This window comes from Octopus bimaculoides, chromosome 6 (assembly GCF_046866305.1).
Source record: "Octopus bimaculoides isolate indiv1 chromosome 6, ASM4686630v1, whole genome shotgun sequence".
Lineage (NCBI taxonomy): Eukaryota > Metazoa > Mollusca > Cephalopoda > Octopoda > Octopodidae > Octopus > Octopus bimaculoides.
The window spans coordinates 28,801,795-28,824,939 of record NC_142933.1 but is presented as its reverse complement, the minus strand read 5'-3'; the positions used below and the strand labels follow the sequence as shown (position 1 = coordinate 28,824,939).

At 35.1% G+C, this 23,145-nt stretch overlaps 1 protein-coding gene across 1 annotated transcript in view; it reads left to right on the top strand.

The window, feature by feature from the left end:
• The first annotated feature begins 10,504 nt into the window (after positions 1-10,504).
• LOC128248155 (uncharacterized) overlaps positions 10,505-23,145 on the top strand; it is a 44,931-nt gene continuing 32,290 nt past the window's right edge. The window contains exons 1-4 of the mRNA XM_089353272.1: positions 10,505-10,611; positions 16,045-16,144; positions 16,668-16,753; positions 20,932-21,031. Coding sequence (XP_089209398.1) covers positions 10,575-10,611; positions 16,045-16,144; positions 16,668-16,753; positions 20,932-21,031 — 323 coding nt within the window. The 5' untranslated portion in view covers positions 10,505-10,574. The remainder of the gene's footprint in view (positions 10,612-16,044; positions 16,145-16,667; positions 16,754-20,931; positions 21,032-23,145) is intronic.

Here is a 23,145-nt window from a genome sequence, read left to right as displayed (position 1 = left end):
ATTTATTTTCTAAAGATTTGTGATATTACTTTCTTCGATGCCACTGTTTGGTGGATGGTTTCGCGTAAATTCTCATTGGTGATCTTCTCCAAGTACGAGATTCCTTGGATATTTCCTCCTATTTCGTGTGCCTGTATTTTTCGTTGAATCTATATTTTAAGGATCTGTATTTCGCATGCGTATGGAAGGTGTAGGATACTTACGATGTACAATGCTTATACTCTTTCTTATATTTTTGATGGAGGTGCTTTTGTCATCCGTATTGGATCGTCATCTTGCTGAACGCTTTTTCTGTACTTTTCTTCCCAGGAGTTTCGGTCTTGATCCTTGATCGATAATATCTGCCTCCAATTATTTGATCTGCTATTTATCTCCAGTATCTTCATTTTGACATAAATGTTTCTGTGGAAAAGCGTGGAGTTTGTTCTAGGGGTATTTTGTACATATTTGTGTTCAAGCTTCTTGAGGACATTAGCAAGGTACCGTTAATTCAACTACTTTATCCACACTGTTTGTTATATAATCCACTGAAATCACGTATTGTAGTTTTTTTTCATATATTCTTTCCGAAGTTAACTGCACTTATATCATCTTTAAATGCTATCGCTTACAATCCACACCAACAAAAGGGTGCGGAAGGAGAGGGTGTCAACTCAACCTGATGTTGCGCAGATTTAAGTTTTTTGCTGAAGCCTTAGCGTAAAAGTATTACTAGAATAAATTACACTTTTCATAATGTCCCAAAAACCGCCATTTCTGAAGTCCATGATGACATGCTAGAAAGCATATTTGACGATCTAATCAGTAATACTTCTATCTTCCCCGATACCTGCTCGTTGCGCTTCTGTGATATTATCTTTGCTTGCAAGATTTATCTTCCTGATAGTATTATCAGTTACAAATAGTTACTTCCACTGCATTACAGAATTCTGTGCAAGACAACTTAGATATTATGGTAACCGGAGTAGACAAATAAAGGAAATATCCTTACAACGGTGACGTTCTAGTTGAGTAACCTACTGATTCACTAACTGGATTTTATTGTCAGGGGGTAGGGGACATACGCAAAGAGACTGAGGTTAGACGGTCGGTAGAAGAACGACCTATATTATTGGATGCATTATCTACTATATTAGATCTCCTCATAGTATGATGACCATCGCTTTTTGCAATATTCGAAACTGGTATGAAACCTTCAGTGACGTTTAGAACAGAGTTTTTCAGCTTTTCTTTGTCCTACACAAAATTCAGTTTCCATTAGAACTTGCACCAAACATTTTTGAAATTTTTAATCCATTCCTTCTTCACTATCTTACATTCTATCAGTGCGTGCACTGCACCATCGCAGGCATAATTTTACAAGCATGCATAGATTGCACTACATTTGTATACATAGGCCTGTAGATATCACCATGAAAATATTAAAAAAAGCTATAAATATGAAAGGATCTGCCTGCAGCAGATTGTTCATGAGAATACATAAAGTTCTGATATCCGATTAAAATGTTCTTGATGGATATGCTGACTGTAGACTGTGTCACATTATAAGCCAGTTCTCCTCTCCATTAAATCAAAATACATATAATTCCTTGATCTGTGCCTCTCCGGTGTTCTTACATTGTATATGCTAATCGTTCTTTCTCCCAAGAACTACTCCTGTCTAGTCACCAACAGGACACATCTCATCTAGTCGAATAGGGTAGGTACCCGGGTATATATTTACTTCTTGCTCTATTTATCCTGGTGTGCGAGTTGTAGCAGAGAGCTGCCTATGTTTAGTGTGAGCAAAATATGTTTTCTGTCGCAGCAGTGTAATATTAATGTTGTTGTATGGAGTACTATAATACCAAACATGAATAGCATACATTCAATATGTATTTAATATCTCACCGTAATGTGATATGTCTGTATTACCACTAATGCAGTGATATAAAGGGATATAAACAGAATATCAAGCCTTATCCTATAGATAGTTAACTTTAATTGTAACGAAATTGTTTATGGAATGTCAGCGCAATGCAGTAACACTTCACGTAGATGCAATATGATATAATTTAAGCTTTATAATCAGGAAGAAGACAATCCCTTGACCGTTTCAAGGCCTCTGAGAGTAGTTGGGAAGACGGTGAAGGAGGGGAGATATTCTCAAACCGAAAACCGAATGCTTGCAATAGAAAGGATTCCACTGAAATATTTCAGGAACCAAATAGTGATCATAATCTAGGTAACTTTAACTCCAACAGCTGGAACAGCTGTCATAGTTACTAGAATATCACTGCCAACTAAAACATAACAATTAGCAAAGTCATTATCAAAATAACACAGACAATACTGAATTATAGAAAATAATATACCTTCTGTTTTAAATCACTCTTCAAAAGAAATACTTAAAGGTATATTTTTCCGTTTTCTTTTGCAGGACAGATTCCAATTAACCAACAATACTGAAGCTGTGACTATGGCTATTTCTTGAAATTTACATGAAATAAAATTGGATTTTGAAAGATTTCCCTTGTGTGTCTGTTATTTCGCAGTTTTATTCGAATAAGGATAGTTACTAAAAATTGCATTGTTATTTGATATTGCGGGATTTCAATGGAGGTCAAGACCAACGTTTATTGATTGAAGGGTTTCAGATATACATAATGTGGGGACTAAATTATGCTGGGTTTAGTCCTCAAGGAAGATTTGTGTTGTCTATGTCTAGTGTTAATTCCAATGTTACACTGCTCTGTATCAACCACAATTGCTATATTTCAAAAGTACAGTAATACATATTTTAGACAATCGTCATTGGTCGAGCAATGTGGTGGATGTTTTCTATTATTTCCATTAACAGCGGGGAAGCGTTATTTGTACAGCTATAACTAACTTTTATAGCGTTTAACGAAAAGCTTTATTTTGTTAAGGAGTAGTGAGATGTGTATGAGCTGAAGAAAATACTCATATATTATGTTTATTAAAATAGGACATGTAATACATACCAATCAAAGTATTATATTTATACATTATCAAACACTTTCGGATCACCTGGTAAACTAATTGCAAGACCTTACTGTGAAATTCTGGATCTTATGGGTACTTAAACATAAAAAGCAAACGATTGTATACTATAGCACTACGGTGCTTGGAACAAGTATATGCTTGGAACAAGTGAACCACTGAAAATATCACAATATCTCTCCGAAGATATACACAAATGAATTAATATTAGAAAATGTTCTGCTTTCAATAAAAGTGGTTAAATTGTGATTTATACGACAATGATGAAATCATAGTCTTCTGACTTGATTATTAACTGAGAAACGTACGGTTATAGAAAATATAATAAATGTAATGCTGAAGAAACGACAAAATCATATTGTCATAGCGAGTGGAAATCCATTTTAAATGCAAAGACTATTGAACTGGCTAATAAACAGTATAAAATCTATAACACCTAAATAGACACTTAAATTTTACAAAATAAAATCACATCATGAATATGCACCTGGCCTGCGAAACATTATTTCCAGAAATATTGAAGAGATATTGTGAATGTTCACACGCATGTAAAAGTCTATTTCATTTCAATAAAAACCTTAATCGAAGACAGTAGAAGGTTTCTCTATTCACAATATTTCGTTATTGTGTTGGATGCTTAGCGTTTTATTATTCAGGCCATGAAGTTACTGAAGGACATTGTATACACATAACTGTGGCTATATGACAGATTTGTTTTGTACAAATCTGTATAGTAATACACTGAAAGATCACTCAGGACATTTAAATAAATTATCACAGACATTTTTGTAAAGACTGATAGTTATTCCGACGTTTTTCCTTCGCATAGATGTCGAAAGTATGCGATAAAGAAAGATAAAACAAGATGATAGAAGAACTTAAATGAGCACTAGAAATAGACCAGATCCTAGGAGAAAAAGATTTGTTGGTCGTTTATGAAGGTCTAAAGAAAGTTATGTACAATGCTAAGAAATGTTAGGTGTGTTGAAAGAAAAATAAGATTAAACGGATGAGCGAGCAGTTAGTTACTAAGGAACAGCAGTCTAAATAGGACTAAAGAGGAGCTGGATAGACTATAAAAGAGACCTATAATGACTCAAAATTAGAGCAATCGTTCCTACTCATGGACTATTTAAAACAACCAACTAAATTATGAGTGAAATTTCAATTTAGAGATCTCAACAAGAAAGAAGTATATAAATTCATGAAGAACGCAAAAGTGAAGAGAGCATCTCGAGGTGATGATGTACCATACAAAATGAACGAATACCTACAACTTGTAGAGTCTTGCTGGAAATGTAAACTGGGGCACGATTGAAGGGAAATTGATTGGCCGGTTCAGACCAATTTCCATTCTGAAGGTAGACGGGAAGATTTATATGGGGTTACTCGCTAAGAGAACCGCTATTTATTTACAAAATACTAGCAATGTTGCTAAAGGTGTTTTGAAGGATGGAATCCCAGGAACTTCTGGGAGTGTGGAACACGAAATTTAAATTTGGGACTAAAGACATACGCAAAGAGGAATAAAAGGGATTTGAATGCTTTATGTTTTGGTCTGCCCAATGTTTATGGTTCTGCATTACACAAATTGTGGGTGGAAGCAACAGACTATTTCTAAATACCAGAGAAGATTAAGGATTCGATGAAGAGTTACTACAACAATTTCAAAATGCAGTTCTCGAAACAGAAATTCCACAGCACGCGGGCGTCGTCTTGGAATTGGAATTGCTTATAGGTTGCAGAGTATCAGTCGCATTTGCTTGTTGTCGACATGCTGATCAGATCACCAGATTGCTCAGAAAAAAACCCGGCTAAATTAAAATCACCTACGAAAACTGTCATAAATGACATAGAAATGCAAAAAGGAGACCAAAAGCACGTGCAAACAATTCTGGATAGACAGGGTGAATTAATTACTTGGTAGAGAATGCCGTTTAAAGCCAATGAGTGATAGAGTCTGACATTCGTAAAAGATCGGTAGAAGCAAATGAAGTTCAAAATAGAAGAAACCATACCAATGGTCAAATACAATTCTATAATGAGTTTATGATGATGATATGCTAACTGGTTGTCCGATAATAGAGAAAATATCACAAACCGAGGATAGGTTAAAACTACCGAACAAATACAAGATTTGATACTTGTAGCTTGAACCCTAACCCTAACCCTGACCCCCAGCTCGTATGCTGACATGGTTGCTACACTTGGGAATTACGCTTCAACTTTATCAGTAGTGCAAAAGTTGAATCTGAATTTGGGAGGGAAAGGGAGAATGGTGAAGATACCCCAAGGTCTGGACATCCAGTATCTGCTGCCACCGAACATTGATCGTGATCAGCACGTTATGATGAAAAACAGAGCTTAACTATAAATAAAGCTGATGTTACTAACATATTCCATGGGAGAGTTGAAAGTATTCTGCACAAAGGTTTGGCATGATGAAGTTTTGTGCTCAGTGGGTGCCACGTCTTATGACACCTGATTAAAGGGCACTGAGATGATCACATCATGGGAAAATCTAACATTATTTGACACAGATCCAGCTAATTTACTTAAAAGTTTCCCAAGTCAAGATGAATGTCGGTTTCACTTTGAGCCAGAGACAAAGAGACAAAGAGACAATCCAAAGAAGACCAAGATCGTTTTATCTGCAGGATAAGAGATGACTACTGTCTTCAACTTTCTGAGGCAGTTGCGGAAATATATCATGATGAAACAGCCAAGAAAACTAACGAAAGGTGTCTTTTTACATCAGGACAATGCTCCAGTACACAACTTGTTGGTTTCAATGGCTGTTCTACTGGACTGTTTTTGAACTAGTTGATCACGCTCTCTATTCTTCTAATTTCGCCCCACCTCACTATCATGTGTTCCTCAAGATGAAAAAGCACTTGCTTGGGAATCGGTGTCGCAGTAATGGTGACGTCATATGTATTGTTGATAATTTTTTTAACCAACAGGATGAAAACTTTTTCACCAATGAGATACACGCACTGCAACACCGATAGAAGTGGGTGGACTGCAAGGGGAACTATGCTGAAAAATAAACATCATTTGATCACATTCCATTAGAGTATCTTAGTCAGCCTATGAACTTTTCAGCCAACCGTCACAGACAATATTGAATTACATAAAATAAATACACTCTCTCTATCTTCAATAAATCTTCAATAGTAATACTTGAAATATTTTTCCAACCGCTTTGCATATCAGATTCAAATTAGCAATTAGTCCTGAAGCTGTGATTATGGCACCGTTTTGAAATTTATACAAAATAAAGTTGGATTTTTCAATAATTCCATGTGTGTCATTTACTTTGCAGTTTTATTCTACTTTCCAAAAATTGCATCGTTATTCGATCTTGCAGTATTTCGGTGGGCGTCCAAAATTGGAGAGTTTCAGATATACTTCATGTAAAAGCTAAATATGTGCCTAGTCCTAAAAGCGGGTATGTGTTATCTATGTCTCGTTAAATTCAGTGACACACTTCCTAGTATCAACTACAGTTGCTATGTTTCAAAGCTACAGTAATAAATACATTAGATCTCATTGGCTGAGTAATGCGGTGATTGTTTCTGTTATTTTCGATTAACACTAGGGCAGTGTTTCTTGTACAACGTTAACTAACTTTTGCAGCAATTAATAAAAAATTGTAATGTATTCATCAGTAGAGGGAAGTTGATGGATGGTAGTAAATATTCAAATGCTTTGTACGCAGCTTTAGCATTCTAGAAAAAAGAACTATTATACTGAATTTATAATCTGGGATTTAGTACATACGAATAAATATTTATACTTTGTCAAACACTTCAGATTACCTTGTAAACAAATAATAGGATAATAGTATGTTTCTTTAGATCTTAACATCACAGATTAAATCATATAAAAACGAAAGAACATAATCCATAAAATTAAACTATTTTTGTTATTTTTTTCTTTTCGTCACATAAATAACCCGTGACACAGCAAGTGAACCTTCCAAAATTATATGTAATATAAGTTTAATCACAAAATCTCTCGGAAAATGTACTGAGATAAGTTACTATTATAAAAATTTCTAAGGCGGTGAGCAGGCAGAATAGTTAACACGCTGGGAAAAATTCTTAGCCTGTCATTACATTTTGAGTTCAAATCCACCGAGGCTGACTTTATCTTTCATCCTTTCCAGGTTGATAATATAAGAAACAACAGAGCACTGGGGTTGATGTAATCGACTTGACTCCGCCTCGAAATTGCTGGCAGTGTGCAAAAATATGAAACCAAGACTATAAAATGTTCACTTTCCTTTGATTTGTAAGTGGTTAAATAGTGTATTATACCTGACAATTTATGTAATTATATATCTCTTTAAGATATAAAATTAATGTCATTATTATGATCGAAATGTTGGAATAGATATAATGAATATATGAACATAATTATTCAATTATTTTCAACTGCAACGTGAAAATCTCTATGAAGACATACGGAAATTTGCATCCGTATCAGACTGCAGATTTTGAAATTTTAATGTTTCAAATGTTACACAAACAATCTTCAGTGGAGAAAAAGAGAGAGCTTATTATAATCGAAGCTAATTGATTATAATGTGTGATAATACGATATTCATTAAAAAATCGCAAGATAGCAAGCGGAGCTACCAAAATAGTTATAAAGTGGTGCTTAATCACATTTTTACTCAAATATTAAATATTAGTTCCGAAGAAATTTGGAATGGAATATGTATTGCTAAATATTCAACAGAACGAAATTATTCGAAGCATGAAACACGATAAGACTGAACACAAATCAGCTTATAAAGTCAATGTAACCATTAAGAACCAAATATTAGAAAGGTCTTAACAACTAGTAACGTTACACATTATAGTCTATACTATAATGGAGAAAGCTGCCTCTTAATTAGGTACGTAACAATTATTAAAAGTGCTCAAAGAAAGCAATATTTAAAGCCTGACCGTCTGGAAATATTTTTTATAAATTCATGTTCCAAGAAATTTCCAATAATTTCGATTTCTGAAGTTTCTTGAATTTTTTAACTCCAATTTCTCGCAAATTTAAATATTCATTGCATTCACTGCGGGGTAGATTTTGTTTAATAGTAAACAATATTAATTTGTTGCAGGCGACATTTTACGTTTTCATTTACAACAGTCTCTCATTCTCGCTAGCTTCTATTTTCATTAATGATAGTTTAATAATAGCTGTGTAACTTTGATACGAAGCACAATTTCAAGAATATGATCAATTTCCCAAGTTTGTTAAAAGAATATTTTTTTGATAAAATAAAAATTCTCTAATATACCGGTATATATATATTGTTTTAATGAAGAAGTGATTTCGTTGGTATAGTTACTTTGAATGCTATAAGCCTTACAATAATAATTATGTGATCGCTGCTATTTCTAGCACGCTAAACAAGATAGATCTTAACGAGCTTTCAGTTAAACGATTGTTTCATTTCATGTTTATTTTCATTCAATGTTTTCAATGTTCTTTCCTCCCTCTCTCTCTCCCTCTCTCTCTCCCTCTCTCTCTCTCTCTCTCCCTCTCTCTCACACACATACACACACGCACACACATGCACAAAAAAACTCACGCTGTATCTCTAATATAAACACACAAACTTCAGGTTTGATTTCGTTATCACACAAATATCACATTTGAATTTTGCAATTCAACATGGGGCGTCCAAAAAAACATGCAACTGAAAAGAATTTAGCAGCAAAGGTACAACGACAGAAAGAAAGACGAGCAGCTGAATCAGATGAAACCAGGGCAAAGTGACTGAAGCAGATGTCTGTATATGCACGGAGATGTAGACATGATTCTGTTTCCGCTACACATGACCGACTGGTTAGGGTGCCACGAGAGGAGAATATTCTACTTCAAAATAATGGTGCCAGATCACAAATTGTTGATGCAACACTAAAGAGATCTTTTCTTTCTGACCATGTAGAAGTAGTGGAGGTGACAATCAGTCTAAGACTTCGTACAGAAAGTCATTCTGCTGAAAGAGTGTTTGCTAAAAACGTTCTTGATGTTGGAAATGGTAACATTTCTTATTTCTTTACTGCCCACAGGGGGCTACACACAGAGGGGCCAAACAAGGACATACAAACGGATTAAGTGGATTACATCGACCCCAGTGCGTAACTGGTACTTTATTTATCGACCCTGAAAGGATGAAAGGCAAAGTCAACCTCGGCGGAATTTGAACTCAGAATATAACGGCAGACGAAATACCGCTAAGCATTTCGCCCGGCGTACTAACGTTTCTGCTAGCTCGCCGCCTTGGAAATGGTAACATTTCAGATGAGAAAAATCTAGGTGAATTCAAAATCAAACTACCCAATGACCCCTGCTTTGAAAGTGGTACTCTTTCAGATCTATGTGATTTTGTATATGGTGACCTTAAAAATAACTTCACAAAAACTGGTTTAAAAGAATAGTTTTTTGATAAAATGAAAATTCTCTAATATCCCTGTATAATTTTTTTTTGGGGGGGGGGATGAAGAAGCAGCACAATTTGTGAATGATCTTCTTCTGCCCAAGTTCCCTCGTGAGCTAAAGACATACAGAAGCTCAGATACAGTTGATGAAACTCTGTACCCAATCGAATTCTTCAGCAATCAAGTTCTTCAACTTTCACCATCAGGGTTTCCACCATACATTACCAAGCTGAAGAAAAACTGCTGCATAATGCTTGAGAAATTTCGATGCTACGAATGAACATTGCAATGGCAAACGCTGCATCATTATTAGTTTACATGATAATGTTATTGAGGGTGAGGATGCTTGTGGTCCTTATGCAGGATCAACGCAGCTGATCGCAAGAATACCACAATTTCCTGTTAAGCCAACTTTTGCCTTGAGGTGTAACTAGGCCCGGGGACAGACTTTTCAACAAATTAGAATATATGTTCCGATACAATTCTTCTCACATGGTCAGCTATACGTTGCATTTTCTTGAGTTCGAAAGAAGGCTAATCTAAAAATAACGGCTGAGAGAAATGGAAACAGTATGATTACTGAAAATTGTATCTACAAGGAGATATTACTTTAGAGCAAAATATGCTTTTTAGCAAGTTGCAGTAAATATAATTAACACACAAATTATATATAAAGTAACATATATTTCAGAAGAATTAAATTGTTTTGACATATTTCAAATATATAACGAATTATGTCGTTATATTAGATTGTGATTGTGTGATTGGTACATGAGATGATGCATAGATTAATACCTATAAATATATGTATGTACACACATATTTTGTCATCAAACACAATTAATATGATGCTTGTGTACATTTTCGAGACTCTCACAAGACACGTCAAAACTTAAATCAATTTTGTAGGGTTTATAGTTGTCAAAACATTCATTTCAAATATCATCTAAATCATACAGAACGCTACAATAAATTACCGTAATATACGTTTATAACAACTTTAGTAGGTGTAAATGAGGTAAACATCTGTTACAGCATGTATTGTTATATAAGCCAATGTTTACAGCAGCTGTGTGGGCTTAACATCACCACGTTTCAAGTTCAACAAGATTATCAATAATGAAGGACTGTATAAGTATATGTCTTCTAATCGCGGGTAAGTAACGGAATTATAAAGTATTTTTAAGATTCATAAATAATCCCATTTCTGATTTTATTCATACGTACACGTACACACACTCACACGAATATTCATACGCACTCACCTACACATACTCGCAAATACATAGTTTTAAATATTTAGCTTAGTTTATATATTTATCCCACACATACTTTTCCCACGTATGTATGTATGTATGTATGTATGTATGATGTATGTATGATGTATGTATGATGTATGTATGATGTATTCGAAATATGAAACACGGTATGTAAGACTGAAAACAAATTAAGATATAAAGTCAATGTAAGCATTAAACAGAACCAAATATTAGAATGCTCCTAGCTACTGGTAACGTCACACAATGCATGTATGTATGTATGTATGTATGTATGTATGTATGTATTATGTATGTATGCATGCATGTCATTGTTCAGTTTAATTTCAAGACTTCTTGCCAACAGAGAACCTTGATCCAAGGCTCCTCCATTGGAATTTCAACATGAACAGATTATGTATGTATGTATGTATGTATGTATGTAGGTATGTATGTATGTATGTATGTATGTATGTATGTATGTATGTATGCATGTGTTGTATTCTCCGTCTCCAGTGTCGTGGTACAGCCACGATCTTGTGACTGATGGTTTAGATATACTGCATCGGTGTTGTTGCAGTAAACACGATAACGATGCAGTCATAATAATAACGTAACAATCCGACAATCAATATTTCAAACAAACTAACCGATCGACACCTTCTAATTTCACTGCGAACTCCACTCGAACTAACACACAAGCTTCACTACGACCGCTGTTATTCATAATCGCTTGGTCCAGTCTATTTCTCGCAAAGGGGCGTCGTGATTCTCATCAAAACATCTACCCTTTCGAGACTTCAACTTCCGTAACAACTGAAATGTATATTATTTTCTTTAATTTTCTAGCACCTCTCCTATTTTCTTTTCTTTTTTCTCTGGCAAATTTAATATCGTTTTCGTTTTGGCATTATTTCGAAGCATACAGTCTGTTTCCTCTTTCTACTCCAGCTCCTACGAGGCTCAATCTCTTCCGCTGTTGGCACCTCAAAAATGTCATACCAGACTTTCATTGGTATTTCCTTTCGTTTTTTAATGTCTCGTCTTTAATTGGTTTAGATGTCTGTTATGTTCCCATCGTTGTCCTTTAATTACGCACACCATTTTTCCTAATCTTTTAGTTACAAAACCTCCCAGCCTTCGTTACCATTTTTGTAAATCTTAAAATGAACTTTATTGCCTATTTCGAAATGTTTTGTTGCCTTTTCTGAATTTCCTTAAATGTATTTTGTCCTGGTTATAATTTATCGAAGATCGATTTATTTTTCGCACGCGCAATAACTCTGCCAGAGACTTTCCTGAACTGGTATTCGGATTGGGTGTGAACTCCATATATCCTCAAGAATTTTGTTAGCGCTTCGTCATTTCCTGTCATCCATTCCTTGCATTTTTTAACACTCTTTCTACCTCCCCGTTTAACCTCGGGTGGTATGCCGGGGGTAAAAATATGCTCTATCGCATGTATTTTGCAGAAATGTTTGAATTCAGTACCCGTAAATTGTGTCCAGTATCAGATACCAACGTGTCTGGAACACCGCATCGAGCAAAGAACTGTATTGTCTTTGCGGTTGGCTTATTGCACCTGCACGCCCTGGCGACTTTATGCCGCTATCAACAACGATTAGATAGTATGCGTCGTTCACCGGTCCAGCGTAGTCGATATGTGCCCTAGGCCACGGACTAACCGTCTCAGGCCACCATTTGTATTTCACCGTTGGTGCTTTAGATGCCAGTGCACGACCTCTACAAGATTTTACACAGTTTTCAATGTCCCGGTCCATTGTCAGCCAATATACATAGCTCCTCATGAAAATTTTCATTCTCGACATTTCCGGGTTTCCAACGTGGATTTCCTGCAATACTTGTTTCTGTAGTGCAGTTGGTGCTATCACTCTTTGCGCGTACATTAGAACATCGTCGCACAGTGAAAAATTATTCGAATTTGTATTTTTATTTTGCTTATTTTTCAACGCTTCTTTCATTCTTTTTATGTAACTATCCTCTGCGGATTTCATTTTTATACCATGCGCTGTCACTGGCATTTCATTTATTTTTTTACAGTACTAGCTTATTGGGAGATCCCATAAATCAAATAACTCCAACCAGTCGGAACCAAACAGATTAGTAGCATCCTTTACGAAGAAAACATGCACATTTTTCCTCGAAATGTGACATCATTCCAACATTTCGCGTACAAAGTGTAGTTTGTCACCCGTCCCGCCACGTGCAGTTTTTGCTATTTTATCTTAACATATGTTTCCGTATTTTCTTCCACGTGTCGGTGCTAATGATTGAAATGTCACTACTAGTATCCAGTTGTAATTTAATATTTACTCCCTGTACAATTTTCCTTATCCTGAGAGCACTTTAGAATGTTTCACATTTGCCTATTTCACTTTTGTTCTGCAGTAATTCGTAATGAAGTCACCATCCTCTTTTTAGTTAAATTCTAGCACCCCATTCGAGTGTTAAATACAGAAGTTTTATTACCGAACATGTTAGACAGTAATTATGTTAACATCCGCCTGGGCAGCCCATTTCCACAACTGTACGCAATCTCTGTTCTCCGTCCCAAATTGAGGCTTTCATTGGGACATTCCAACAGTACTCCTTTTTTATTATGAGTGACTATGGCTACCGCCATACTGTGGATTCTTATTTCTTTGTCCTCTAGGTTATCCTTCCGACGGATTTCATTATACAGTGTCCTGGGTACAACATCATGTCTCATCAGTAAATAACACTGTGATGGCATTTTCGGACAGCTGCTTAGGACGTAGGTGATATCTTTGGTGTTAACTCCGCAAAGTCTGCATCGGATATCATATTTTGCTGCTTTTCCTGCGTCTCGGTCCCTTTTGCGCATCAGTTGTTTGATTGATATTTCCTGTTCCTGGATTGCAAATGCATACCCGTCAAAGTGACAGTTAGTAATCTGGTTGTTGGTCTATGATAGACTGCTTTGATGATCAGTGCAACAATCGTCTCGGAGCTTTCTACTAACATATCCATGCATGGTATTCTGCTGATATACGCTCATCTTTTCATCTGATGATACACTGTGGTAGTTGTATGATTTTTTTTTGACATGTATGTTAAGTTTTAAGACAAGGAACGCTGCTCAAGAAGCTGCTCTGCAAGTCTTAGATGTCATCATCCACATATATGCAAACTTGGTTAAGCGATGCACGTCGATACTTGGTGGTTAATTGATGTTGCAAAAGAGATATGATACGACATTGAAAGGCAATTTGGATCGATGTTAAGCCTGTGCTGTTTTGTTTTCGTTTTAGTTAGAGGCGGTCAGCTCACTCTTGGTGTAGAAATTATGAGTGTTGGTTAGTATTTTCCATGTTTTTACATCAATGGCTCGGATTTCATCAAGCGTCCAATCAAGCAGCGCACAATGTTGGCACTGCAAATATTGTGGACCAATGTTGTATTGAATGCAAAGAGTTTCGAGGTTCAATGTTTCTTTATTCGACAGCAATATTTTTTAGTGACACGTGTTTTGTTACAAGTTCCATCGTAAGATATGCTTTCATCCACCCCTAGATACTTGTAACATTCCTCATTAGATATAGGGGAAACGGTCAAGTCATTGATGGAGATGTTGCTAGTCCGTTTAGTTTTTTCCTCTTTTCGCAACCATATAGCAATATCCTGATATATAAATGTATCTATGTATGTATGTATGTATGTATGTATGTATGTATGTAAGCATGTATGTATGAATGCATGCATATATACTTTCATGCCCGAGTGGCGCAGGACATGCTGTGCAAAGTCCTGCACGAGTTTGGAATTAATGAGCAACTTGTGGTTGCTGTAATGACCCCATACGAATTCCCGGATTTTGTTTATGTTCAACTGAATGATGCTAAGGTGAAAGCTTCTAATGTTAGCGATGGATTTCGGCTGTGGTGCATATTGTCACCTCCCTTGTTTTTTAATTTTTATGGTAACAAAGTTTTTATAGTCTGTATCTTTCTTTGTCTCTCTGATTGAAACAGTTTGATATAATTGCAGATTGACTTTATTGAGAAGCACTATATTTCAGCGGCAATCGAAATTGTTACCTGTTACTTGTTATAAATAAAGGTTTATAAAGAAGTCTATTGTGGCCACTGCTGCGTGATTCAACAATTCAGTACGAATGTTGACAATTCCTGCTAACTTTCCATCCTTCAGTAGATTACATAGTTGTATCCGCTGTAAGAATGTGTGTGTGTACATGTGGCATAGCTATATAGCAATTGAATGCAAAAAGCTATTTTATGTATTAATATTCAGTACACAAATATATCTAGACTTTTTCTACGACCTCATGAAATTTGGTTTCTGTTCTCATCTATTTGAATATCGAAGACTAGTTGGAAAGCAGTCAATGACGGAAACTTTATTGCAGTGTTTAAATGCGCATCAGGTGGTTCTGAACGATATTTTGATCCTTTTATGTGCATTAGAGAGAGAGTACATGCACAACCACTTACATGAACTTCCGAACAAAGACAATATTCTTGAAGCATATTGATTGTATTCATTATATATTTATCCTCCAAATATAGATAAAATACAATTATATTTTATATCTACAACGAAAATCCCATGGAAATATATACTATAATGGTCACCTGCAATTTTGATTCTCATCTGAAAATCATTCATAAAAATTCTGCTTACCATCTGTATTCAAACACCTCATCTATTTCCTGTTTATACGTAATTTATCTAAATGGGTTGAAACATATCTTTCTCTATCGGCTAGTCTTTGAGAGATATAAGATCCACAAATTCGTCTATGAAGTACATAACTTCATCAGCTAACATCGAATGAAAGTGTAGTGTTGTCCCAAATGTTGGAATTCCTGTCAATGACAAGGGAAATACCCAAAAATAATGTACTTAAGTTGCTGCTCTGCGTTTTCAGAAGTATCCATAAAACGTTCAAGAAATACAGTCCCTGATGATAGTGCATATGAAAATAATTGCCGTTTTCAGGACAGATTCTCTAATCTATTTTAAAACAAATTCGGCTTGTTACTGCATGACACCGTTGCCCAATAAATACATTGTAAGCAGGAACATATCGCGCATGAGTATTTTGAAACTCGAATAAATCACGCCGAAATTGATGCTTAAAAGTGTCGCAAAAACGGCCAGCTGTCAGAATTTATAGAGCGCCAAGAAAATCTTTACCGGACTTTTTCTGTCTGCTAAAGAAAATATATTCCTACTAGAATTAAAAGCTTTAATTTATGTTGAATTGTATGATATTTTTTCAATGTGGTACAATTTGGGAAGAGTGAAGAAACAAAGTATCTAATTTCTAGGACTTGCAACGGCGAACGACTGCATTGAACAATACAATGCAAGATGTCCCAGTATAATAGGCCTGAACCCCATACGCAACCCAGACACTGGCTACTGCAAGTATATATATATTTTTACATTTCTTTATATTATTCTACATGTAATATCTACATTTATTTTATATGTACAGTAATATCAACTGCTTAATACTAATTATTTTTAAGTTGACACAAACCTAGAAATAGTTACTCAGTGTAGTATTCCAATAGTGTACTGTCATCGTTCGGTTCAATACTGGACTGTAATTGAACATGTTCAATGCAATAATGTGAAAACGCTCATAGTCGACTGCTAGAAAATTAATATATTATATAGCTGATTTCTAACATAGGTAGGAGTCAGAACACCAATCTACTGATTTACATTTATTACAAATTATTATACCCATTCCGGAATATAAATGGAAAATTAGGCAGCTTTGAACTCAGAATATTACCATGGTTATACAGCCAGACAATCAAAGCTGTCATTAACCCTTGTAGAATTTAAATCCACTATGTAAATAATGCAGAATATTGCCAAACATTTTAAACATTTTTTTACATTCTGAAAGCAATGTTTATTGATATACTCTATATTTCAGTCGTTTGGTCGCATATAAAAGATGCGCTAATGCAGGTGAAAAGTGCGAAGATTACTTCGAGCAAACCTTTCAGGATCAATGCTGTGGTAAGATATGTTCATAGATTTGATTTTTTGTTGGCAAAATGTGGTGTCAACAAGCTATACTGAAAAATAAAATATTGTGATTTTCATATCCAGGGACGTCAACATCACATTCTAAAAGTTTCAACCTTTAAAAACAGAACTTCTGAGCAAGCATTTATCGCAAATGCTTAGCTCTCAATTTCTGGTGGTATTCTATTGACACTGTCGTGACAGACAGTACTCTAGTCTGTTCCATAGCGAATGACTTTGTTCCAGTGCTTGTGAATGTCCTGTTAAAAATCATTTTGTTGTCCACACATCTTTTTCTTCCTTCACATATCTCTCCATTTACTCTTCTAATAATTTCTTGAAGGAAAAAAGACTACTGAATGTTATTACGTACCATACTATTTCAGCTTCATTTTCTTCAGTATGTAAGTCAGACAATGAGATATTGGAAGTGTTCGCTGCTTACTCGCTTTGGATGTAGTCTAATAACTGCAAGATGCATGGGAATCTGTAATATATCATTAATAGTTCCTGTATCGTTGCACTAATTGAAAGATAGTGGCAGACACAGTACTGTGTCTGTCATGCTCATGGGAAGATGAAATGTGCCTGTCCTCGCAAAAATGTGATCTGAAAGAACTGTTTCAGAGAATTTATATTCGTTTTAATTTAATCAGTATAGTCATTGACAACGAGGTTCAATGAGTACTGTGTTTCTGTTAACATTCTTACAACATGTATCATTGAATCCTTGGATATTAGAACTGTTGCAGCAGTTGTGATTTGGACAGAAATATCTATTGTGCCGAAGAAGTCTGGCTTAGTGATGAGTATGGATTTTTCATCACTGAATTTGTGTACAAAATTGTTATTTTCTATCATGGTGACTCATTCTTCCTTTCTGTCTGTCCATCGCCACAAAATCATAGATTTGGATGATACCCCCTTCGATACTGGCTGTACCCTAATGGCATCCAGTGTCATCATTTATATTCTGTTCTTTGACGATGTTGAAGAATAAGAGCAAAGGGAGCGTACTACCTGATTTCTACAATAGCAACGAAAGAGCGTGCCAACTTGGTACAAATCTGTATGTATTTCTTGCACTTTTAGTCTAGTAGGAAACATTCTTTTTTACAGAATGTTTTCTACTAGACTCGGCCGAAAGCCTTCTTGAAGCATTCTCATTAACGCTGACGATATTTCTCACTGAAGAGGCAAAGATTCATACTTATGGAATCCTGATTCGTTCTTTATTGAGATGCTTTACACTCGATATATGTAGGTGTGTATGTGTGCATTTGCGGGCGCGCATCCATATCTCAGCGCATATTCATTGTGTGTTCTAAGAGTCATTCTTCTATCTCTTCGATTCCGTTGTTTCCTACTTTTATCCGGCCTTGTGCTACATATACCGACCACATGCATTTTGTTTTAATGCAGTTCATTTTAAGACCTACTGCTAACCTATGACTGCTCACTACTCTTCGTATGGTTTGCAGCTGGTCTGTAATTTCATCGATCAGTACAATGCCACCTGTTAATCATTTATGTATTAGTTTCTCACCAGTCAATGTCCTTCATGACCATATCTACACCGGCCGTAAAATGTTTCGGAGAGATGGTATTTCCTTGCCTGTCAGCCTTCCCAGTTGGGACCCTTACTAGTAGTGATAACAGAGCTATATCTGTTGCACATTCAGAGTTTGCATCTCTGAGCAGTTTGAAATATTGCGCCTCGAGCTACAACAGCTTGCATTTTCAGAGATTTCAACACTGCGTTCATCACGACGCGATAGAAGACTTTTTCACTAATATTTCTCACGCTGAGAGCAACAGTATATGAAACCATATTAGTAATTAAATTGTAAAGTTCGAGTAGCTTTAACCTTTCACCGATGATTATATTTTCTGAAATGGAATGGAACTTTACGTACGTATATTTTAAAACAGTAAGTAGTAGGACGTGTCTTTGTATTCTTATGTTCTGGAAATGACGCATTAAATACATTTTTTCATACAAAACGAAAGAAACTTCTGAAACTGGCAATTTGCGGTCTAGCGTTATATTTCATTTTCTTTCAAATATATATATATCAGGCCATCCCATAAGTGCTGTCCGATTTTACCTTTTTCAAAATTAAATGAAATTTAATAGTATTTTAGAATGTCTAATGGAATTAAAAATTATTTTTATGCATTTGCATACATTTAAAGTAATTAAATATTATTTTACAGAAAAATAGAATTAAAATTTCTTTGATTAAAACCCTTTCTAACATGGAAGTATCCCAAGAGCATTTTAGGCACATAATGCTTTATGAGTACAAAAAAGAAATCTCTGCATCCGAAGCGACTCGAAACATACACTCAGTTTATGGGAAAGAATGCTTGAATGAAAGAACTTGCAGAAGATGGTTTGCAAAATTTAGAAGTGGAGATTTGAGCCTTGAAGATGAAGATCGAACAGGTCGTCCAGTTGAGTTTTATGATAAGCTCAGTGAGGCATTACTTGACAGAAATACAGCATTATCAGTTAAAGAATTGTCAATAAAGCTTAGTTCAAACCATACAACTGTTCATCGTCACCTTCAACAACTTGGAAAGGTTCCTAAACTTGGAAAATGGGTGCCTCATGAATTGTCCGAAAGTAACCGCAATTCCCGAGTTGACATCTACACTTCTCTCCATTCTCGCGAACTCATTTCGCCCTTTTTGGATAGACTTGTGACTGGTGACGAAAAATGGATCTTCTATCGAAATTTTAAACGTCGTAAATAGTGGCTTGGTAAGAGGGAAAAAGCTCAACCACAACCGATAAGGGAACTTCATGGGAAGAAGGTTCTTCTCTCTATCTGGTGGGATTGCAAAGGGGTAATTCACTTTGAATTGTTACCACCTAATGCAACAATCAATGCTCAAGTCTACTGTCAGCAATTAGAGCGTTTGAACAAAATTTTGAAGAAATAAAGACCCACTTTAGTGAATCGGAAAGTAGGGATGTTTTATCAGGACAATGCGTGACCCCACACTGCAAAGATCACATCACAGAAGATCGAAGAGCTTAGTTAGGAAAAAATTCCTCATCCACCTTATTTTCCCGACCTTGCTCCTTCAGACTACCATTTGTTTCGTAGTTTACAGAATCATTTGTGGGACATAACTTTCGCAAGCCAGGAGGAGGTCGAAACTGACATTTCAGAGTTCTTCGCTTTGAAACCAAGAGTTTTACATTGTTGGGATCAAAAAGTTTGTAAATAGATGGAAGGAAGTCATAGATAATCAGGAAAAGTACGTTGATGATTAAATTTCAATTAAATATATCATTTGATCACTTGTTCTCTTTATTCAAAATTCGGACAGAACTTATGGGATGACCTGATAGCTTGTTGTTAATAAAAGTTAGCTGTAAGAAGTAGAATGCTTTCCGATGCCACTTAGAACTGAGAGAAATCTAGATTTCAGTTCGTAACGTTGATAAATATTAATAGTTTTTATACATGTTTAATATAAAATAATCATTAAAATACTATGGAGCCTATCACTGTCATAATCAACCTCACTCGATGCGCCATGATTAGCATCAGATATTTCTTGAACAACATATCTTATTAATCACTGCTTCAAAATAAGAACCACAATGAAGACAAAAAATCATGTTACAACATGCCCATCTTCCAACTAGATCCTGATCCCTAGAAAAATGTTTATTTCTGCAGTAGACTTCTGTATAACTCCATAAATCAATTAAACAAATTTTAAAATACAAGCACATCTTAACAGAGTTATGTAAATAGATATATACTACTCCGAGCTTGGAGGCATTATTGTAAAATTGATCGACATTTTTAAACATTCAAAACGCTAAATATCACACTAAATTCTGAAAAAAATATATATAATTATAATACCTATAATTCACTTATGATTATGATATTTATTATTCTTTTGTTTTTCGTTAAATAAATATAAATGAAAAAGCAATTCATACCACATTGTCTTTAATGCACACTATCATAACATCTAATTGAAACAAAGACTTATCTCTTCCATCGATAAATTACGTATTACAAATGTCATTTGACAGCATTGCTTTAGAGCAGAATTAAATATTGTAATTTAAATGAAATAGTCCTTTAGTATGGTAAGAGTACTGAAGAGTTTTAAAAATATTTTTATCAAATTTCTAGGACGTACAGAGACAGAAGACTGTTTGGACAGGGCGAGACAAACATGTAAACATGCTTTAATTCTTCATCCTCGAAGTAACCCCGATAAGCATTTTTGCAGGTAGGTATAATTTCTCCCTTCTGTTACTATTTTTACATGTAACATTTATAATCTATATATCAACGACTATAGTGTTTTATCAACATTTAACTATAAGTGGAGATGTTTAAGAGTTTGTCTTGATGTTTCCCCGCAAAAAGCACGGCGTTTGAATCATCTAGGTGACACGACAGATCTTTTCGTTTTTTATATTTTATACTAGCTGTTGTGCTGGGCAGCTAGTATGAAGAAATACATTTTTACTAAGAAACTCAATTTTATTTAGAGAAAATTTTATATATACTGGTGTTTTTGTATGGCATTTTATATCTATTACATGCATCATTTATGTAAATGCAGATACGTGTGGAAAGATGAATATTTCTAGTTTTTTATAACGATTGCCGCTTTCATATGTGCATTATTTGTTATTTAAGTGGAGGTGCAATGGCCCAGTGGTTAGGGCAGCTGACTCGCGGTCGTAGGATCGCAGTTTCGATTCCCAGACCACGCGCTTTGAGTGTTTATTGAGCGAAAACACCTAAAGCTCCACGAAGTTTCGGCAGGGAGTGATGGCGAACCCTGCTGTACTCTTTCACCACAACTTTCTCTCACTCTTTCTCCCTGTTTCTATGGTACCTTTATTCTAAGGGCCAGCCTCTGTGTCACGCTGAATCTCTCCGAGAACTATTTTAAGGCTCCACGTGTCTGTGGAGTGCTCAGCCTCTTGCACGTTAATTTCACGACCACGCTGTTCCATTGATCGGATCAACTGGAACCCTCGTCGTCGTAACAGATGGAGTGTCACATATATGCCATATTTGTTATTTAAGTAAATTATATATTTTACTTTGCTACTTTTTATATTCATTTTTTCTATTCTGCGCTCTGATACTTTGATGAAAGATAGTTACAGGTTACAATGGCGGACACCAGTGTGCTGAAGAGAAATGAAAGGTCATGTTGCATTGCATTAAAATCAACTGAAGTACAAACTTACTAGTACAATTTTGGGTTGTACTCGTATCTGTTGAATGATGGTGCTATTTACATCCTATACAACGAGGTTTGTGGGAGCTCGGATAGCACGTTTTGAAAATTTCTCATTATTTCTATAATTCTGTGTGAGGCTACGACATACTTTCAATAGCCTTTCTGAGGCGTTGAAATATCACTTTCACAATGTTTTTTGCATTTTGACATCTTCATACCCCATTGGTCCAGTTGAAAAATAAAACTAGCATACTGGACGTGTAAGATAATCACTACTGAATGCAATCCAAAATAGGATTCTTCAAGTTATGCTCTCAGCTCATGTGAAAGTGTAACTTTTGGCTTTTGGTATGCCTTCCTCAGAAAATATTTCAGATACTAGAAGGGATTTGATCCAAGAGTTTTCTACAATAGATGTCTTAAATTTTAAAAAAATACCTCATTTAAAAACCGTATCTTCGAAAGATACGTATATGATTACAAATACTAAAGAATATAGAAACCTTTTACTCTTTCATTTTGTATCATATTCAAATTTGCATATATTCACGTCTACTTAAAATGCCCTGCCAATGTCTGTGATTATATCAGAACACAAATCAATTTCGCACAAAATATTTTGCTAGTGTATCCTGAAGCACATTGATAGCCGTCATTTGAAATTTGTGATTTCAAATTCTGGTCGTCGGTCTCAAATCCAGCGGAAGTCAGAAGTTTGTTCTTTTTTTTCCTTCCGTTCAAAATCTTTATGTTATAAATAATATGCAATATTGTGTTCTATGAACCAATCTAATGATTTTTAATGAATTGTAAATTATATTCAAAACATTTTTAAAATTAGCTGTTCCATTATGAATGAATATTTTAGAAATTTAAAGAAGCATAAATGTAATAAACTTGGAATCCTAATAACGACGGCCATCTAAACATCGCACTTTCTTCAGTTAAAATAATAGTAATAAAATGATTCTTTAAAGGTTTTTTAGGGAAAACATGAAAAATAAAATTTTAAGTATGTATCCGTATTACAATAAGATATATTTTTATATATATTATATCACAATAAAATATATATTTGTACTTCATACAAAAAAAGATATATAAAGACTTCTTATAATTTAAGGTACTTACGTTTATCAAAG